General features: G+C 38.7%; 1 protein-coding gene across 2 annotated transcripts; it reads left to right on the top strand.

Moving 5' to 3' along the window:
* Window positions 1-990: 990 nt before the first annotated feature.
* On the top strand, window positions 991-16,629 carry ttc1 (tetratricopeptide repeat domain 1). 2 transcript variants are annotated; one of them, XM_083563466.1, is made up of 8 exons: window positions 991-1,116; window positions 5,774-6,261; window positions 7,231-7,291; window positions 7,965-8,077; window positions 8,362-8,398; window positions 8,997-9,145; window positions 11,157-11,211; window positions 16,130-16,629. In XM_083563466.1, exons 2-8 carry the CDS (start codon window positions 5,791-5,793, stop codon window positions 16,264-16,266), a joined length of 1,023 nt encoding a protein of 340 aa, XP_083419592.1. In that variant the 5' UTR covers window positions 991-1,116; window positions 5,774-5,790; the 3' UTR covers window positions 16,267-16,629. The 2 variants fall into 2 exon arrangements, with proteins under 2 accessions (XP_083419592.1, XP_083419593.1); XM_083563467.1 differs by having other exon boundaries at window positions 1,017-1,116; window positions 5,778-6,261.
* The last annotated feature ends 484 nt before the right edge of the window (window positions 16,630-17,113 follow it).

The raw sequence follows: 17,113 nt of genomic DNA, 5'->3' as shown, positions 1-17,113 counted from the left end.
TGTGTACTAAGGGTAGTGAGGACATCATGAAACACTTGCTCTCAGGTTAAAGACACGCACCTGAAGATTCAGGGAAAGCTTTTACCCTAATGCCATAAGACTTTTCAGTTATCTCTTATATAACACACACTCACAAAAATACATTTACCTGCCAGAATTTCCTACATGGTTGTGTTTAAAAACAATTAAGGTCAATTCTCTAGCACTTTTCACAATGGGCATTGTCTCAAAGCAGCTTTATAAAATGTACAGTAAACAAAATTAACTTATATTTAAATGTTGGTGTATTTATCCCTGATGAGCAAGCCTGGGGTGACTCTGGCAAAGAAAAACATCCCTTAGAGGGTATAAGGAACAAACCCTGAGAGAAACCAAACTCAAAATGGGAAGCCATATTTATTTAGGTGACACCAAGAGTGTGATTATAAATCATTAAAACCCTGGATAGTGAAAAATACAATGAGCAGTGTGTATATGAGTAATCATTGATGCTACAGTTATAGTTTTTTATATTTATGTGCACATATTTGAATAGCTTTAATACATGTAGAAGCTTTGCACTAATGTATATTTATTGCATATATCATTATTGTATGATTATTGTATGTAATGTTTATAGTCTGGGTTCGGTTGCAGGATTGGTGTCCAAGTATTTGCACATCTTATAGTAAAGCTTTGAATCCTTGAATCCTTAAAGAGGACCAGAATGACAAAGTGTGATTTTTTATAAGATCGGAAGAAACAAACCTCTTGGGCCCAAAAATATGAGTTAAACTCCCCCACCCCAGCCTGCACGCGGCAGATTCTGGTCACGTGGTAAGTACCTTTGCTTTTTCATTGCTCCAACATCCCAGGATCATTCCTGTGTTTGCTGTGATGTACAGAGAAAAGTATTTTGTTTCAATCTACCCACATGTAGATATAAAGAAAATGAAGGGTTAGAAATTGACTTTAACCTTCTTCCCTCTTCCAATGCGATATTTTCCAATTATATAAATAATACTATACTCGGACTACATTTCCCATCATCCTCTTGGCAATGACGCATCAGGATACCGGAAGAAGCTTCGTGTTGTTTCTAGAAGGGAGCTAAGAGCGGCGAGGAGTTTGTGTCAGGTATGTTAATAACTCTTTGTGTGTAAATACTCTAACGTTTTGTAAGATATTATTGTTAATACTTCTGTGTACACTTTTAAGAATCGTCTTTTATTAGTAAAAACCTGGCAGGTGACGCTAGCGGAAACACAATGCTAAGCTAACAAGGTGGCAGTGAGTCTGAGACATATGACTGTCAGTTTCATTTTATTGTGTTTTAAGTCATTTACTCCACCTTGAGTTAATAATAATTATTATTATAAATATAAGGGCGTAAATATAATGCATGTAAGCTGTAGTTACTTGTTTCCAGTAGGTCCTTACATGGTCCACACACTCCTCGTTTCTGGATTGTGCAAAATAATGCCTTTCTGGTGGTTATTTATAATAGAGTTTAAGTAAGCAGTTATGTCTCGATTTAAATAATATTTATAATTCTATGTATTTTATGCCTATTGACATTTCAGTCTATAATTATTAGCAATAATGCCAAACATTGGGCCAATGTGGCCCATTTGTGCTAAACAGCCTCCAGTCATCTGTCATGGAACTGTCTGAGATTTTTGGAGGTGTTTGTGGAAAACCACACACACACACACACACACACACACACAGTGGTGTAAAAGGATTTTCCTGATTTCTAATTTTTTTGCTTGTTTGTCACACTTTAATGTTTCAGATCCTGAAACTAATTTAAATATTATTAAAAACTACATGGCTCTGTGAAAAAGTGTCTGCCCCTAAGCCTAATAACTGTTTGGGCCACCCTTTAAGAATTTGCGATAACTTGCAAGTAGTCTGTTACAGTGCTGTGGTGTAATTTTGCTCCACTCATCTATGCAGAATTGTGTAATTCAGTCACATTAGAGGGTTTTCGAGCATGAACCGCCTTTTTATGGTCATGCCACAGCATCTCAATATGATTCAGGTCAGGACTTTGACTAGACCACTCCAAAGTCTTCATTTTGTTTTTCTTCAGCCATTCAGAGGTGGACTTGCTGGTGTGTTTTGGATCATTGTCCTTCTGCAGAACTCAAGTTCGCTTCAGCTCGAGGTCACGAACAGATGGCTGGACATTCTCCTTTAGGATTTTTTGCTAAACAGCAGAATTTATGTTATATTTATAACAGCAAGTCTTCCAGGGCTGAAGAAGCAAAACATGCCCCAGAACATCACACTACCACCACCATATTTTACTGTTGGTATGATGTTCTTTTTCTGAAATGCTGTTTTTATTTTTATTTTTTTACGCCAGGCATAATGGGACACGCACCTTCCAAAAAGTTAAACTTTTGTCTCGTCAGTTCACAGAGTATTTTCCCAAAAAGTCTTGGGGACCATCAAGATGTTTTCTGGCAGAACTAAGACAAGCCTTTATGTTCTTTTTGCTCAGCAGCAGTTTTCGTTTTGGAACGTTGCCATGCAGACCATTTTTGCCCAGTCTCTTTCTTATGAGTCATGAACACTGACCTTAACTGAGGCAAGTGAGGCCTGCAGTTTGGATGTTGTTGTGGGGTCTTTTGTGACCTCTTGGTTGAATCGTCACCGTGCTTTTGAGGTAATTTTGGTTGGCTGGCCCCTCCTGGGAAGGTTCTCCACTGTTCCATGGTTTTGGCATTTGTAAATAATGGCTCTCACTGTGGTTCACTGGAGTCACAAAGCTTTAGAAATGGCTTCATAACATTTTCCAGACTGATAGATCTCAATTACTTTCTCTCATTTGTTGCTGAATTTTTTTGGATCTCAGCATGATGTCTAGCTTTTGAGGATCTTTTGTTTTACTTCACTTTGTCAGGCAGGTCTTATTTAAGAGACTTCTTGATTGCGAACAAACAATTTTTCACACAGGGCCATGTAGTTTTGGATTTTGTTTTCCCTCAATAATAATAACCTTAATTTAAAAACTGCATGTTATGTTCACTTGTTATCTTTTACTAATATTTAAATTAGTTTGATGATCTGAAACATTAAAGTGTGACAAACGTGCAAAAGAAAATAGAAATCAGGAAGAGGGCCAACACTTTTGTTATGTATGTATGTCAAGTCAAGTCAAGTTTATTTGTATAGCGCTTTTCACAACAGACATTGTCTCAAAGCAGCTTTACAGAAATCAACAGTCAAGGTGAATGGTGTGCATTTATCCCTGATGAGCAGCCGTGGCGACTGTGGCAAGGAAAAACTCCCTTAGATGTTATGAGGAAGAAACCTTGAGAGGAACCAGACTCAAAGGGAACCTATCCTCATTTGGGTGACATCAAAAGTTTGATCATAAATCTTTCAAAAATACAGAACACTGGAGAGTGAGAACTAACATGAGCACTGAAGTTTAAGATTATAAGTAAATGTTCTTTCAGCAGTCTTTGGTATAAAAGTAGGACATTTGTGATCATCACAGATCCAGCATCAGCTTCTCCATGCCAGAGCCTTTAAACACTCCAGGAGGTCCAATGTCAAACTCCACACATGCAGTGGGATCCAATTGGCACTGGTATGTCTCTAGATGGTTCAGGATGTTTGCGAGTTTGGCATCTACTTCTTTAAAGTCCATAATCTTCATGAGGTGGGACGTGACTGGAGCTGGCCAAACCTCAGGGTGACTCGGGATGGGGAGAGAAAGAGAAGCAGTAAAGAGGAATTAGCGTAGCTGCTGTTCATGATATTAACAGCACAAGTTGATAATGTGCATGTGATCAGATGTTCTGGAGCACAAGGTTATGATGTGTTGTGTGTTATGTGTAAGCTTTGCTAAAAAGATATGGTTTTAATCTACACTTAAACTGGGTGAGTGTGTCTGAGCCCCGAACACTGTCAGGAAGAATATTCCAGAGTTTAGGAGCTAAATGTGAAAATGCTCTACCACCTTTAGTAGACTTTGCTTTTCTAGGAACTACTAGAAGCCCAGAGTTTTGAGATCTCAGGGAGCGTGACGGATTGTAGCGTGTTAAAAGACTGGAGAGATACATGGGAGCCAAACCATTTAGTGCTTTATAAGTGAGTAGCAGTAGTTTGTAGTCTATTTGAATGTGTGTTATGTGGATGGATGGATGGATGGATGGATGGATGGGTATGTATGTATGTATGGATGGATGGATGAGTATGTATGTATACACACATTGCTGGGTTACATTGCTGCCACACAGACCAGTTTCACAGAGTGGTCATGCACATCACTAAACACAATAATGTACATACTAGTATACATATTATATGATTTAATTATTAAATACATTATTACATGTAGAATGAAAATGTATCAAAATATTTATTATATATGAAGACTGTGACTTAAACAAGTATTGCAAATTGGCAAAGGCAGAAGTGCTCATCTCTCAAAATATGCGTCAATTAAATGAATATAAAATTCACAAAAAGTTTTTGTTCTTTCTGTGTGGCCTGTTACCAAATGATTCACGGACCGGTGGTTTGGGAGCCCTGATTTCAATGATATAACATTTAGAATCTCATCAATGAATTAATGCAGAAGCCATTCAAACACCTTCTTCCCAAGTGAGAACTTCACCTTATCTTTTAAGTGACTTTCTGTAGTAAACGTAATGACCTGGCTTTTTCAAAATGTCCATCGTCAAACCAAGACAAACCTGAGAATTCTGGAGTTGGAAAAACATTGTAGTCATAAATACAAATCCTCCGAGACAATAAAAAAGTAAAAGTAAGGTATCACTTTGTTACTCTTTTACCATTAAGAATAATTAGAAGTTTGAAGGTATACAATTATGTACAATATCATTGCATGCTGGAGCATTAACATTACCAGACCTTACTGACCTCCAGAAACTTATTTGGCAATCACCCTTAACCAGTAACTGGGTGAGGTCCTTGCTCAAGGTCTCAGCAGTGGCAATTTGGTGGATTTGGGATTAGAACTCATGACCTTTCCATCAGAAGGCCAGCATCTTAACCCCTGAGAGTGCAGTGGCTGTGTGCTTTGGCGTTGTGGATAAAGATCTCAGGCTTGTGTGCATCAGCTTAGCAATGGGAAACCATTTCATGAAGCTCTTGATGCACAGTTCTGAGCTGATGTTGCTTTAAGAACCGGTCTGGACCTATAGTGAGCGATGCAACGGAAAAGAGGAGATATGTTATGAGCTGTTTGCTTCAGCACTCGGCAGCCTCGCTCTGTGAGTTTGCGTGGTCTGCTGGTTCGTGACTGAGCCACTGTTGCTCCTAGATACGTCCATATCACAAGAAAACACTTGCATTTGGGCACACACACACACTCTCTCTCTCAAAGTAGTTGCACTTCAGTTACTTACTGCACAATTTGGCCTAATTTCTGTCTGTCTCATGCAAAAATTTATTATGCAAAAACATGCAGTTATTTGGTTTTAGGCTTCAAACCTGTGAATTTTTAAAAGAGCCTCTTTGGCACTCGGGGACCATGTGAGGCTTGAAATCCTGTGCTGAAATCATATCTAAAACTTAATTTCAAATGCACTGAAATTTCATTGTTTGTAAGCGAGCACTATAAAATTTTAAACCGAGACACTTTAATGGTTAAAGGTGTCCTCATAGAAATGTACCCTCAGTTCAGGATATCAGAATATTTTTTTCATATCCTTAATAATAATAATAATGTGACTTTTTACAAGTTATTTGATGCTACTAATATTTTCATTATCGTTGCTGACTGACTGTTTTCTTTCACAAATCTGTCCAGGAAGAATTGAGCCAGTGATGGAGGGTGAATCTGAGACATTGGCTGCAATGGCCGATTCTTTAAAGATCTCCGACACAGGAGGACATCCAGATGGCCAGAGCACAAATAAGCAGGAAGAGGACTGTTTTTATGACTGCGAGGAGACCTTTCTTGCAGAGAGAACGTCACTGGCTATAAATCAAACAGAGATGAGACACAGTGAAGGGACAGTGTATGAATTACAGCAAGAATCCATCAGAAATCCTGACACCGGTGACAAACCTGCACAGGATTCCGGTTCGTTTGAAGGCAACGCTGCTACAAGGGGACACGATTCCCCGCAGAAAGATGCAGTGCTGGGGGAGGGAGCGTACGAAAGGATCGGAGAGGAAGATGAAAGGAGGACAGACTCGGATTCAGAATTCAAGGAAGAGCCAACAAATCCCATCGAGTACGACGACGATTATTTACTAGAAGCAGAGAAAAACCTGACTGAAGAAGAGAAAGAGGTGAGCATCATATCCTTTACATTGAATGTGTTTAATATGGACATGTATACACTATTCAGTGGTCTAATAAACAGAATGCTACGATATCTTTAACTGGCTCAAAGCTGCTGTCGGGGTTTTAATAATCCCATCTGGTCATCTGGAATTTAGCCAGACGCAAGCTTATTCATTGCACATGGATTCACAGGAGTCAAAAAGGGAACAAGATTGGAGTATTGTCATGGGCAAAAAAAGTTTGTGTCTATATTTTAATTAAAACAAGTGGCAGCTTGAACATTAAATGTGATTTTATAAATCGCTTATTAAATGTAAGAACAACTTCCAGTGACCGTAAGGCACTTTTAATGACTGGACAAGAAATGACTAGCTTTTAAAATATTTAAAATAATCTTATTGGCTTTGACCATGGCATGGTTATTGGTGGCAGATGGGTTGAATTGAGTATTTAAGAATCTCCTGGGATTTTCACACACAACAGTGTCTAGAGCTTGGTGCAAAAAAGATGGGCAGAAAGTCCTGTGGACAGAAACACCTTGTTGATGAGAGAGCTCAGAGGACATTGGTCTGAACTTAAGGCTAAATACCACTCATAACAAATAAGGTGAGCAGAAAAGCATCTCAAAATGTACAGAAACTGGGCAGGTTCGACGCAATCCAGACGATGACCAGTATAGGTGAGTCTGTGCCAACTGTAACCTCAGTTTTCCTTACTTTATTGACATGAATGGATAACAATTTGGTCTGAGGTCTGCTATTTGTAGCCCATATACCTTGACATTTCGTGCATTTAGACATGTTTTTGTTTACCATAGTTCTGCTCACAGAATGCACTTTGAAAGTCTTTGACAAATTATTGCTGAAAAAAGGAATGTTGTTTGTTTGTTTTTTTTTGTAATTGCTGTGCAGTAATTATTGTAAATGTCACCAGTGTGGTTTTTTTTTTCTTGTTTTTTCTTGTTTTTATTATAGAGGAGAAAACTGGAGAGTACGGCACTGAAAGAAAAGGGCAACGCTCAGTTCAAGAATCGGGGTGAGAATATTTCTGTTAAACATTTCTCACCACATGCAAGTCGTTTTTCTTTTATGTGCACACATACACACGACCAGGCATAATTGTATGGCCACCAATTACGCATAACATTATGACCACCTGCCCAATATTGTGTTTGTCACCCCATTTGCTGCCAAAACAGTCCTGACCAATCTTCAGCAGTTTGCACGAGCTCGTCTGTTGGATCGGCCCACACGGGCCAGCCTTCACTCCCCAGGTGCATCAGGGAGCCTTGACACCCCATGACCCTGTCGCTGGTTCACCACTGTTTCTTCCTTGGACTACTTTTGATAGATACTGACCACTGCTGACAGGGAACATCCCACAAGAGCTGCAGTTTTGGAGATGTTCTGACCCAGTCGTTTAGACATCACAATTTGGCCCTTTCCAAACTCGCTCAAATCCTTACGATTGCCCATTTTTCCTGCTTCTAACACGTCAACTTTGTGGACAAATTGTTCACTCGCTGCCTTAGATATCCCACCCACTAACAGGGGCCATAACTGAAGAGATAATCAGTGTTATTCACTTCGCCTGTGAATATTATAGTTATGCCTGATCAGTGTACAGTCCTGTAGTAAAGATACATTAAACAAAACTATGGTTAAATATATACAGCTAGTTTCTCATTTTGTTCTGGATTTCCTCACAGAGTATATAGAGGCTCAGAAATCATACACTGACGCACTGGCAGCCTGTCCGGTCTGTTACAGCAAGGAGAGGTCCATCCTGTTCTCTAACCGAGCAGCAGCACGCATGTACCTGGTACACTTCTACACATCCTACACCTCCTACTTGCTTTTCTGTTGCATATTAAACTTGTGAACGTGGGAACCAAATGGATGCCACTGAATTCTGGTTTACTCTTGAGTCAGTGTTGCTTCCTATAGTATAACTTTTAGCCTGGAAAAATATTATAAATGGCCTTTTGATAGTGCTAAAGTGAATTAAGTTACATTTGTGAAATTAAATATATACACACTTTAATTCAAATAAAATATTAAATATAAAAATGTATCTTTATTCTTCATTTGTGGTTTCTTTATTAGGAAGAAAAAACAGATGCCATCAGTGACTGCTCTAAAGGTAAATCATTCCCTTTGCCAATATATTTGGTGTATATATAATATTCTGACCATAAGATTCATATGTATAAAGTGCTCATTGTGCAACAGTTTGATGAAAGTTTTTTTTCTCTAAAGAGTTAATCAAATTGCAGCTTTCAAGCTTCTGCAACTCGTGGCCAGAAATGTGTATAAAATAAATCAGACCTCTGAACTCAGGTGGCAAGACTTTGCAAGACTTATTATACAGCATACTGCAGCAACGTGCTGATGACTGATAGTCATCATGCGCGTTATGGTTTTTATTTCACTAAGTAGTGCATTCAAATATAATTTTGTAAAGTTAGTTGGAAAATTTATTTATGTTAGTAACGGCTTTTACCAAATGAATACAAAATGTATCTATCATGGAGGTTTGGTTTGACTTGCTCGGAGAAAGCTTCTAGCTAGAAGTAATCTCAAATGTTCCACATATTGCTGAGTTAGCATTGTCGAAAGGGAAGCAGAGAAAAACCTGTCGTGTTGTAGAGCCTTGAAACTGCTGGCACGAATTGCAATTACACAGCACATCTGAAACTCTGAAATGGTCTCAACTCTTGTTTTATATCTCTCTTATCCAGCTATTGAGCTGAATCCAGATTATGTACGTGCCATTCTGCGAAGAGCAGAGCTGTATGAGCAGACCGAGAAGCTTGATGAAGCTCTGGAGGACTACAAGACCGTGCTGGAGAAAGACCCAGGCATCCCAGCAGCAAGAGAAGCCTGCTGTGTAAGATGATACCTTTTAGCTAATCTTTTTACAGCAGGCTTCAGTCTTAAAAAGCTGCAATGATTGATTATAATAAAGCACTACCTATCTCCCTGTCAGTTGTCCTGGTCAGTCTCCCAATCGGCCTCCTTAGCTGTCTGTCTATTTGTCTGTCTGTCTTTCTGTCTGTCCATCCAGGTGTGGAATGAACTGCTTGTTCAGCTGTACTCACTAAATAACTCACTAACAAATTACAGAAATCTATTAATTTCATATTTAATAATTAGTGACTGTATGGTGTAATGTGGCCTGCTGTAAAGAACAGTTATTGTTTTCTTAAAAAAAAAAAGAAAATCTCCCAGAGTATAGTTTATGTTCTATAATACCACACTATTTTTCATGTATTAAACAGAGACACATTGTATATTTATCTGAGCACCACCTTGAGGACAAATACCTTGAGGGATGGGGAGTTTAGTCGAGCTGTACCCAAGGCTTCAAGGGAGCATGGTGCAGAGCGAGGTGTGATGAGTGGCTTCAGGTAGGCAGGCGCCTGGTCTGCTTTTAGATTTGTAGGCGAGCAATAGGGGTTTGAAACGGATGTAGGCAGCTACAGGAAACTGGACACAGTAAAGGACTGGTGTTGGAAGACTGAAAACAGGCCACTGCGTTCTGCAGTCAGTTGCAAAAAATGCAAAAAAAGAAAAAGGTGCAAAAGAGTTAATTTACTGAAAAAAAAGGGATGGTGTAATATTTTGTTCCATAATCACTGCATTCTCACTGCTTTTTTTTTTTTTGTGTGTAAGAAACAAACAAATCTTGTGAAAACAATAAATTTTCACATTCACCTAAAGGTGCATAATTTTAATATTATTATTATTATTAATTTTTTTTGTGTGTTTGTTTAACTCTCCTCTTTTTTTTTTTTTTTTTTTTTTTTTTTTAAATCAAGATCACTTTAGGGGCTTTGTAGTGGGCCAGTTTGTGGCTAAAAGGTCAGGTGGTTGTCCAGAACTACCCCAAGGTTACATTGCCAGATGGCATGGTCCAAAAATTGTCTAGGGAGATCACAATACCTTGACATGAGGATGCATATGGGATTTGGTTTCAGCTGATGAGCTGCCATCCATGACGAGACGTCCATCGGACACGCTGAGCTCCGTGCAGAATCATTAATTGAGGAAAGGAGAGGCTGGACAGCATCAATCCCATACTCGATACAAGAAGATATTGGATATTAAAACGAAAAGAATTGAAACCTGCTTGGAAACATCAAAGCAATACACTTCCAAGCGGTATTTAAGTAATGCCAAAGGTCGTGGCATCGATCTGCAATGAAGTGTTGGGAATCTGTCGGAGCCTCATAATTACATTGAACATCAGATTAAGGAAATATGGAGTTGCATGTAAAAATGTTATTTATGCATCTTTATATTATTTTTATGATGATTCTCATGGTATTTTCCTCCAACATGGTAGGCAGCTGAATTTTCATAATATGTAAATGAATATTTAATATTCTACTGTGTCTGACTGCTAAATATTTGTAAAAATGTAACACATTTTTTTTCCTCCTCTCTCTTCGTGAGCCCAAACAAACTTCTTTGAAGCTGAATTAATATTTCAAGTGACACGAAGCAGCACAATAACTTCATGTCCTGAAGAATATTTCCGTATTAATAATGCAACTTTTATTTTTCAATTCTCTAAGTAACTGCAGATTTTTAAAAACGTAACATGCGGTTAACGGAGCAGCAATAAAGCTCGGAGCAGCACTCTCAGCATACAGCACTCCGAATCGTCTAAGACTCGTTGCTGACATCCAGACGAGCACTGAAGTGCTTGGAATGGGTTGGGCAGGCTGTGTAATATTGTATCTTTCATTGCACAAGTAACTTCTATTTTCCTTCATAAAAGAAAACGATATGACCGAAATTAGATGAGGAATAGAAAGTTATTATTACATAACATTTAATCCTGTGTTGTGTTTACTCTTTATGTAATTCGACCTTATTTTTATCCTGTCCTGCAGAGATTACCACGACAGATCGAGGAACGAAATGAGAAATTGAAAGAAGAGATGCTGGGTAAGATTATATAATCTTTTTATATATTAATATCTTCCCAATAGACACGGCTAGTGTACTTTCTGTGTTTTTGTCTGTCGTTCTAGAGGTGGTTTGTTGTTTGGGTTGTTATTTTCCTTCGGCTCTGTTCATCTAATCTAATCTGTGAGCTCATGACTAGGCTAAAGGCTAACAGAATGAGAGCAGAGGAACCAAATGTGCCTGCTGTTCCCAGAACAAAACGCTTTGAGTAGACTGCAGTACAGAACATTTTTATTTAAAAGAAGAAGAAAAAAAAAAAAGAAAAGGAGGGGGGTTACTGAAGCAGGACACAGTTTCAGCTTGATTATCTTTAAAGAGCTTAGGAAGATGCTGAATGCATATACTGCAGGTCAAATATGATTCACATATATGCAATGCTTTAACATGTGAACACATTAGTTTAGATGATTATGGTGTTTTTGTGAATCCTGGATTGGGTTGCAAAATTCCAGAATTTTCAAGCCTGGAAACTTTCCATTTTGATTTAATTGATTTAATTTTAATAGGAATTAATGGGAATAAACTGGGAGTTTACAAAATAGCAGGTAACCAAATATAAAAGCAGTATAATTCTGGTTAAAACAACCAGATTAAAATAAATCAGTTTCTACCCTGCACATTCACAATCACATTCACACAGCACATTAACTGCAGGGCTACTGAGGCCACACCCCCTACATGCACTGTGCATTTCTCCATAACATAACACAGATCTTTTATTTATTTATTTATTTATTTATTTTCCTCCACACAAAATAATATAAAAAAAAAAATTACATATATTTACATGTAAAATATTATAGAAATGTGTGCACTATCTTGTGCAGTGTGTAAGCTACTGGCAACAAAATTATATTAACAACTAAATCAAAGTAAAAATAAATGTATTTATTTTTTCAATCTTAGTTTGCATGCATGCATGCATGCAAGGTTCCCTGGTGGTCTAGTGGTTAGGATGCGGCGCTCTCACCGCTGCGGCCCGGGTTCGATCCCCGGTCAGGGAACCAACCCCAGCCATTAGGGTTGCACAAGCCAGTGCACTCTTCGGACCGGCACTAAGCCCGGATAAATGGGGAGGGTTGCGTTAGGAAGGGCATCCAGCGTAAAAACATGTGCCAAATCAAACATGCGGATGATCCGCTGTGGCGACCCCTAATGGGAGAAGCCGAAAGAAAGTTTAGTTTGCATGCATGCCAGTTTATGACCAAGGAAAATGTTGTTTGGATATGATACATTTGATATAAATTTCCCCAAATCTCTAAATAATTCCCATAGATTCCTAGTGAGTTTCCAACTAGAGATAATTCTAGTAGTTCCCATTTGAATGTTTCCGGACAGTTTCACAGAAATGTACTGGGAAATTCCCTGATCCTTTGTAACTTTAGTCCTGGATGACAACAACTGTGTAACCATACCCGTAACAGCTCATTGACAAGTACAGCTTGCTAGTTTTGATTCATTATTATTGGTACTAAAATTTGTTTCAATTCAAGTGCTGTGGAAGCTGTTTGTCTTCATGGTGGATTTGGAGTGCAAAGATCACGAGGAGTCCTTAAATGTGCTTGTCTAAAAAAAATATATAAAAAATACAAACGTTCATTTGAATACTAAATTGGACTTTTTTTTTGTTCGAGTTTGAATCTTGATAAAATCACATTGTTGGGAGCCAATGGAGTAAAATTGGTCTCTGGGTGGAAGGAATGGCTTTCTGTCTCTGCTGTCAACATCAACACTAGTTAGATCATTGTGGGTCTGTGAGGGGTTTTATGTAGAAAAGGGAAAATAGAGTTTACTTCTAAGAAAGCACATGTTAGTGTTCTCTGTCCCTGGTTGAAAGCTTTTATATGATATGGAGTTGGTGTGAATTGTCAGGTGACCAAAATTTCGGGTTGATTTTGGAGCTTTCAGATTACCCAGGTTGTCTCATCATTCATTGCTTACCACAGTGAATTTTTCTCTTGTCCTCCATTTTTTTCCCCCTTTTCTTTCTTCTCCCTGAATGTGTAACCTGAATGCCTTTTATCAGTGTACTTTTCTGTTAAGACGGCCTTTTTACAACTTTTGAACAAAAATAAAAGGCTGACAGCAGCAATTTTTTACTGCGGCTGCTTTCCACCCACTTTGCTGCCGCTTCACGTAACACAAAATGTAAAATAGGCTAAGCAACCCTGGAGTTAAAAAAATTAATAAAATAAAAATAAATGCACCTTTACAAAGCATTGAACTGAAAATAATAGTTCCGGCAGGTTTCAAAAATGTAAGCAAGTTCAGAGTATTTTTAAATTTCATGCTTAATAAAAGTAGAGTGTGGATGGAAGAAAAACCGAAGTTCCTGTCAGCTGTGGTGAGCTTCACAGCCAGGTTCTGCTACTGTTAGAACAATTAAATTGCTGCCTGAAGCAACCGTGCTTTAAAAAGCCGTAATATGTGACATTTGCCTTTAAGCTTTTTGTACTGAACGCTGGTGCCAGACTACAATCTGCACCAGCTGAACATAAATCCGGGTATAAAGTCGGTCTTAAATCAGACATTGAGGGCAGTTTAAAACTAATGATGAGCATGATGGCATTGATGGTGGTCATGTGGCAGCAGTGGAATGCATAAAATCATGCAGATGCAGGCCAGGAACATTCATATCAACCATCAGAATGGGGGAAAAATATGAACTCAATTATGTGACTTTGACAGTGACATGATTGTTGGTTCCAGATAGGCTAGTTTGAGTATTTGTATAAGTGCTGATCTGGGATTTTTCCACACAACTGTCTCGTGAGTTTACTCAGAATGGTGCAATAAAGGAAAAAAAATCCTCTTCTGTGGCCTTGTTGCAGAGGAAAGTCAATGTAGAAGGCCCAGACTGATTCGAGCTGACAGACAGGCTACAGTAACATAGCTAACCATGCTTGAGGGAGCAGAAAAGCATCTCAGAATGCACAACCCATTGACCCTTGAGGCAGATGAGCTACAATGACTGAACAACTCGATTTCTGCGAAAGCACACAGATGGGTAGGGTCAGAATTTGGCCCCCAACAGCATGGATATATAGACATATATAGATATTTAGATATATAGATATCTCTTTCCAACCTGCCTTGTGTCAGCAGTCCAGGCTGGTGGGGGTGGTGTAATGGTGTCGGAATGTTTGCTAGTACTCATATTAATAAACCCAAATTGTATCAAGTACATCCCCTCATGGCCACAATTTATTCACCCTTATATCCATGTAGCTTAAAGCGTTTGTTTTAACCAATCAGATTGCGACTCGCTTACTCCGAGGCCCGATGGAAGACAACGAATCAGCTCGGCATTTTCACGTCTTTTGATTGGATGGTCAGAGAGCGCACTAGTCAGAGCTCACAAACCAAATCTGTAGCAAACTGCACAAGCTCAAATGTATTTGTGTGGATTTTATCGCTATTTAATCATTCCACAACGGATGACCAAGGAAAAGAAATGGATTTGCTTGCAGATACACTTACAAGGACATTTACAAGACAGACTTTTTAAGAATAGCTGGCCATTGTGAGGAAAGGTCAGCCAAAACAGTTGTAAAGCTTTTTCTTGAACATTTTATACTTCTGTGTTTTCACGAAATACACAATTTGCCTTAATTACACAAATCCCAAGGAAAATGCAGTGGGGAAAAACGGTCATGTTCTGAGGTTATTATTGATGCTTCTGCTAGAGATGATGTATGTCAGCGGTGCAGCTGTGGCTAAAGTGAAAGGAGACTTGTTGAATTGGGTTTATTGGTTTTTTTGCTTTTGTAATGGCATTCATTCTGGCTGTATGAGAGACCTGTCTGTGATGCAGCGCTCTGTTATACTGTGTTTCTTAAGAATATTGGTTTCTATAGAAGTGGTGTCATAATGATGGTATTAAGAGGCAGATTGATCCAGGCAGGACACCACTGAAGGTGTAAAATGCACGGGCCGCCACTTATCACAAAGCCGAAATTGGTTTCAAACTGCTCTCATGACCATAATGAGTTCCATGTTCCTCAGTGTCCCAGAATCTGATTCTGAAACCAAGAGAAGTAGAACAAGAGATTCATAGCATGAAATCTGAATAACCTACAGGAATGGTGTAATGCAATCATGTCAACTTTGTCCAGGAACTCAAAGAAACATTCCCTTTAAATTCCTGGTCAACATCTTGTGGAACTCATGCCTGGAAGAATTGAGGCAATTTGATAGCTAGTTATTAATGAGGTTTTACAGTAGTGCCCCTATTGGAGTGTCGTGCGATTGTACATCCTGGATGACGTTAGATTAATATGAAAGTCCTTCAAAGTGGAGTTTTTCTTTATAGCTGTGCCATTTTTGATTTTACATTCCTTTGGTACGATCAGCCACTGATAGTAAGATGATGATCTGTGAAACTGAAGAAGTGCAGAAGTGACACTATTTACAGGATTTAAACAAACTATGCATTTTACTTTTTTACATAACACATTGGTCAGACCAGAAAATGCCGGTTCACTGAAGGGGAAAGGACATGGCATTTGCCTCTGGAAGCATTTACATTAAATACATTTTGTATCACTGATATCTTGATGAACTTTAGCCTGTATCTTCATGAGCCAAATTTGCGAGTTAAAAATAGAGGAGGCCGTTATTTAATATCACTCGTATAATTTTCTTAGGGTTGCTTAGAAATCACCTAACTACCATATGTTAGAGTTCATGGTAAAATAATTTTTTTTCCCCTCTATCTATCTGTCTGTCTGTGGCTTCCAGAATTTTCCTGTTATTGAGCAGACTGAGGCATGTGCCTGCTTAAATATTCCTTATTGATCAGACTGCAGTCACGGCTTCACAGATGCTCCATCCTTTTTTCTTCCTTTCTTTTTTTTTATTTATTTATTGACCCTTTTTCTTCATTCTTCTTCTCAAGGTAAACTCAAGGATTTGGGCAACATGATTTTGCGTCCTTTCGGCCTCTCGACTTCCAACTTCCAGGTCAATCAGGATGACAACACAGGATCCTACTCGGTTAATTTTGTTCAGAATCCCAACAACAACAACAGATAGCAGCATGAACACGCTTCATCCGCCCTGCAGCAGCTACCAGACGAATGCAGCAGCATGCCAACAGCGACATGCTCGTGAGCGTAATGTGGCGTAACACTATAATTCTGCTTAAATTCTAAGTAAAAAGGAGTCTGGATGATCACCGCTTGGTCACTGGTTGTCTTTATTGGGGTTGATATTACATTACTAAAGCTCCCTCTGAACTGACTATAATGAAGAAACCAAACTCTATAAATCTCATAACTGTGAGGAAAAATTTGACTTGAGTAGGAAATTGCATGAAAATTTAACTTCTAAACACTGATTTAATTTATGCATTGCAATAGCAGGGCTCTCTAAATAAAAAATAAATTTACAGGCAAATGATTGTTTCCTTTGTTTTCTATTGGTTTTGGGGGGGGACAGAAATAATTAGAGGTTCTGATTAACTACATTGAACAAGGGTTTACTTCTAAAGAAGCAAAGGTTCTTCTGACTTCTCACCATCCTGATGAAAGTAGTCTCATCATGGATGACCCCCACCTCCAGGCACAAGGGCTCATGGAATGGTAAGATGAAGATGATTATTTAGATGATATGATGATCTCAGTGACAAAACTGTACACCTGTGGTAAGGGGTAGCTCATTGGTTAAGATGTTGGACATTTGATCAGAAGGTCGTGAGTTCAAATCCCACCATCACTAAACTACCACTGGTTTACTTGCACAAGGCGCTTCAACTTAAACTGTTAAGTTAAACTGCTCCGTTGCATGAGGCCACGTCTACACTTAATCCAGATACATTTCAAAATGGTCTAAAAAACCGCACTCTGTCCGTTTTTATCTGTTCAGTCGCTTTCCAAAAGTT

This window comes from Silurus aristotelis (assembly GCF_946808225.1).
Source record: "Silurus aristotelis genome assembly, chromosome: 16".
Classification (NCBI taxonomy): domain Eukaryota; kingdom Metazoa; phylum Chordata; class Actinopteri; order Siluriformes; family Siluridae; genus Silurus; species Silurus aristotelis.
Note: the sequence above shows the minus strand (reverse complement) of the source record. Positions and strands in the feature narration are given on the sequence as shown.

Excerpts from the sequence above, each read along its gene's own strand:
- ttc1 (XM_083563466.1), top strand. The coding sequence starts at position 5,791 with ATGGAGGGTGAATCTGAGACATTGGCTGCAATGGCCGATTCTTTAAAG. Across the intron at positions 6,262-7,230 it reads TGACTGAAGAAGAGAAAGAG|AGGAGAAAACTGGAGAGTAC; the intron begins GTGAGCATCATA and ends TTTTTATTATAG. Across the intron at positions 7,292-7,964 it reads CGCTCAGTTCAAGAATCGGG|AGTATATAGAGGCTCAGAAA; the intron begins GTGAGAATATTT and ends ATTTCCTCACAG.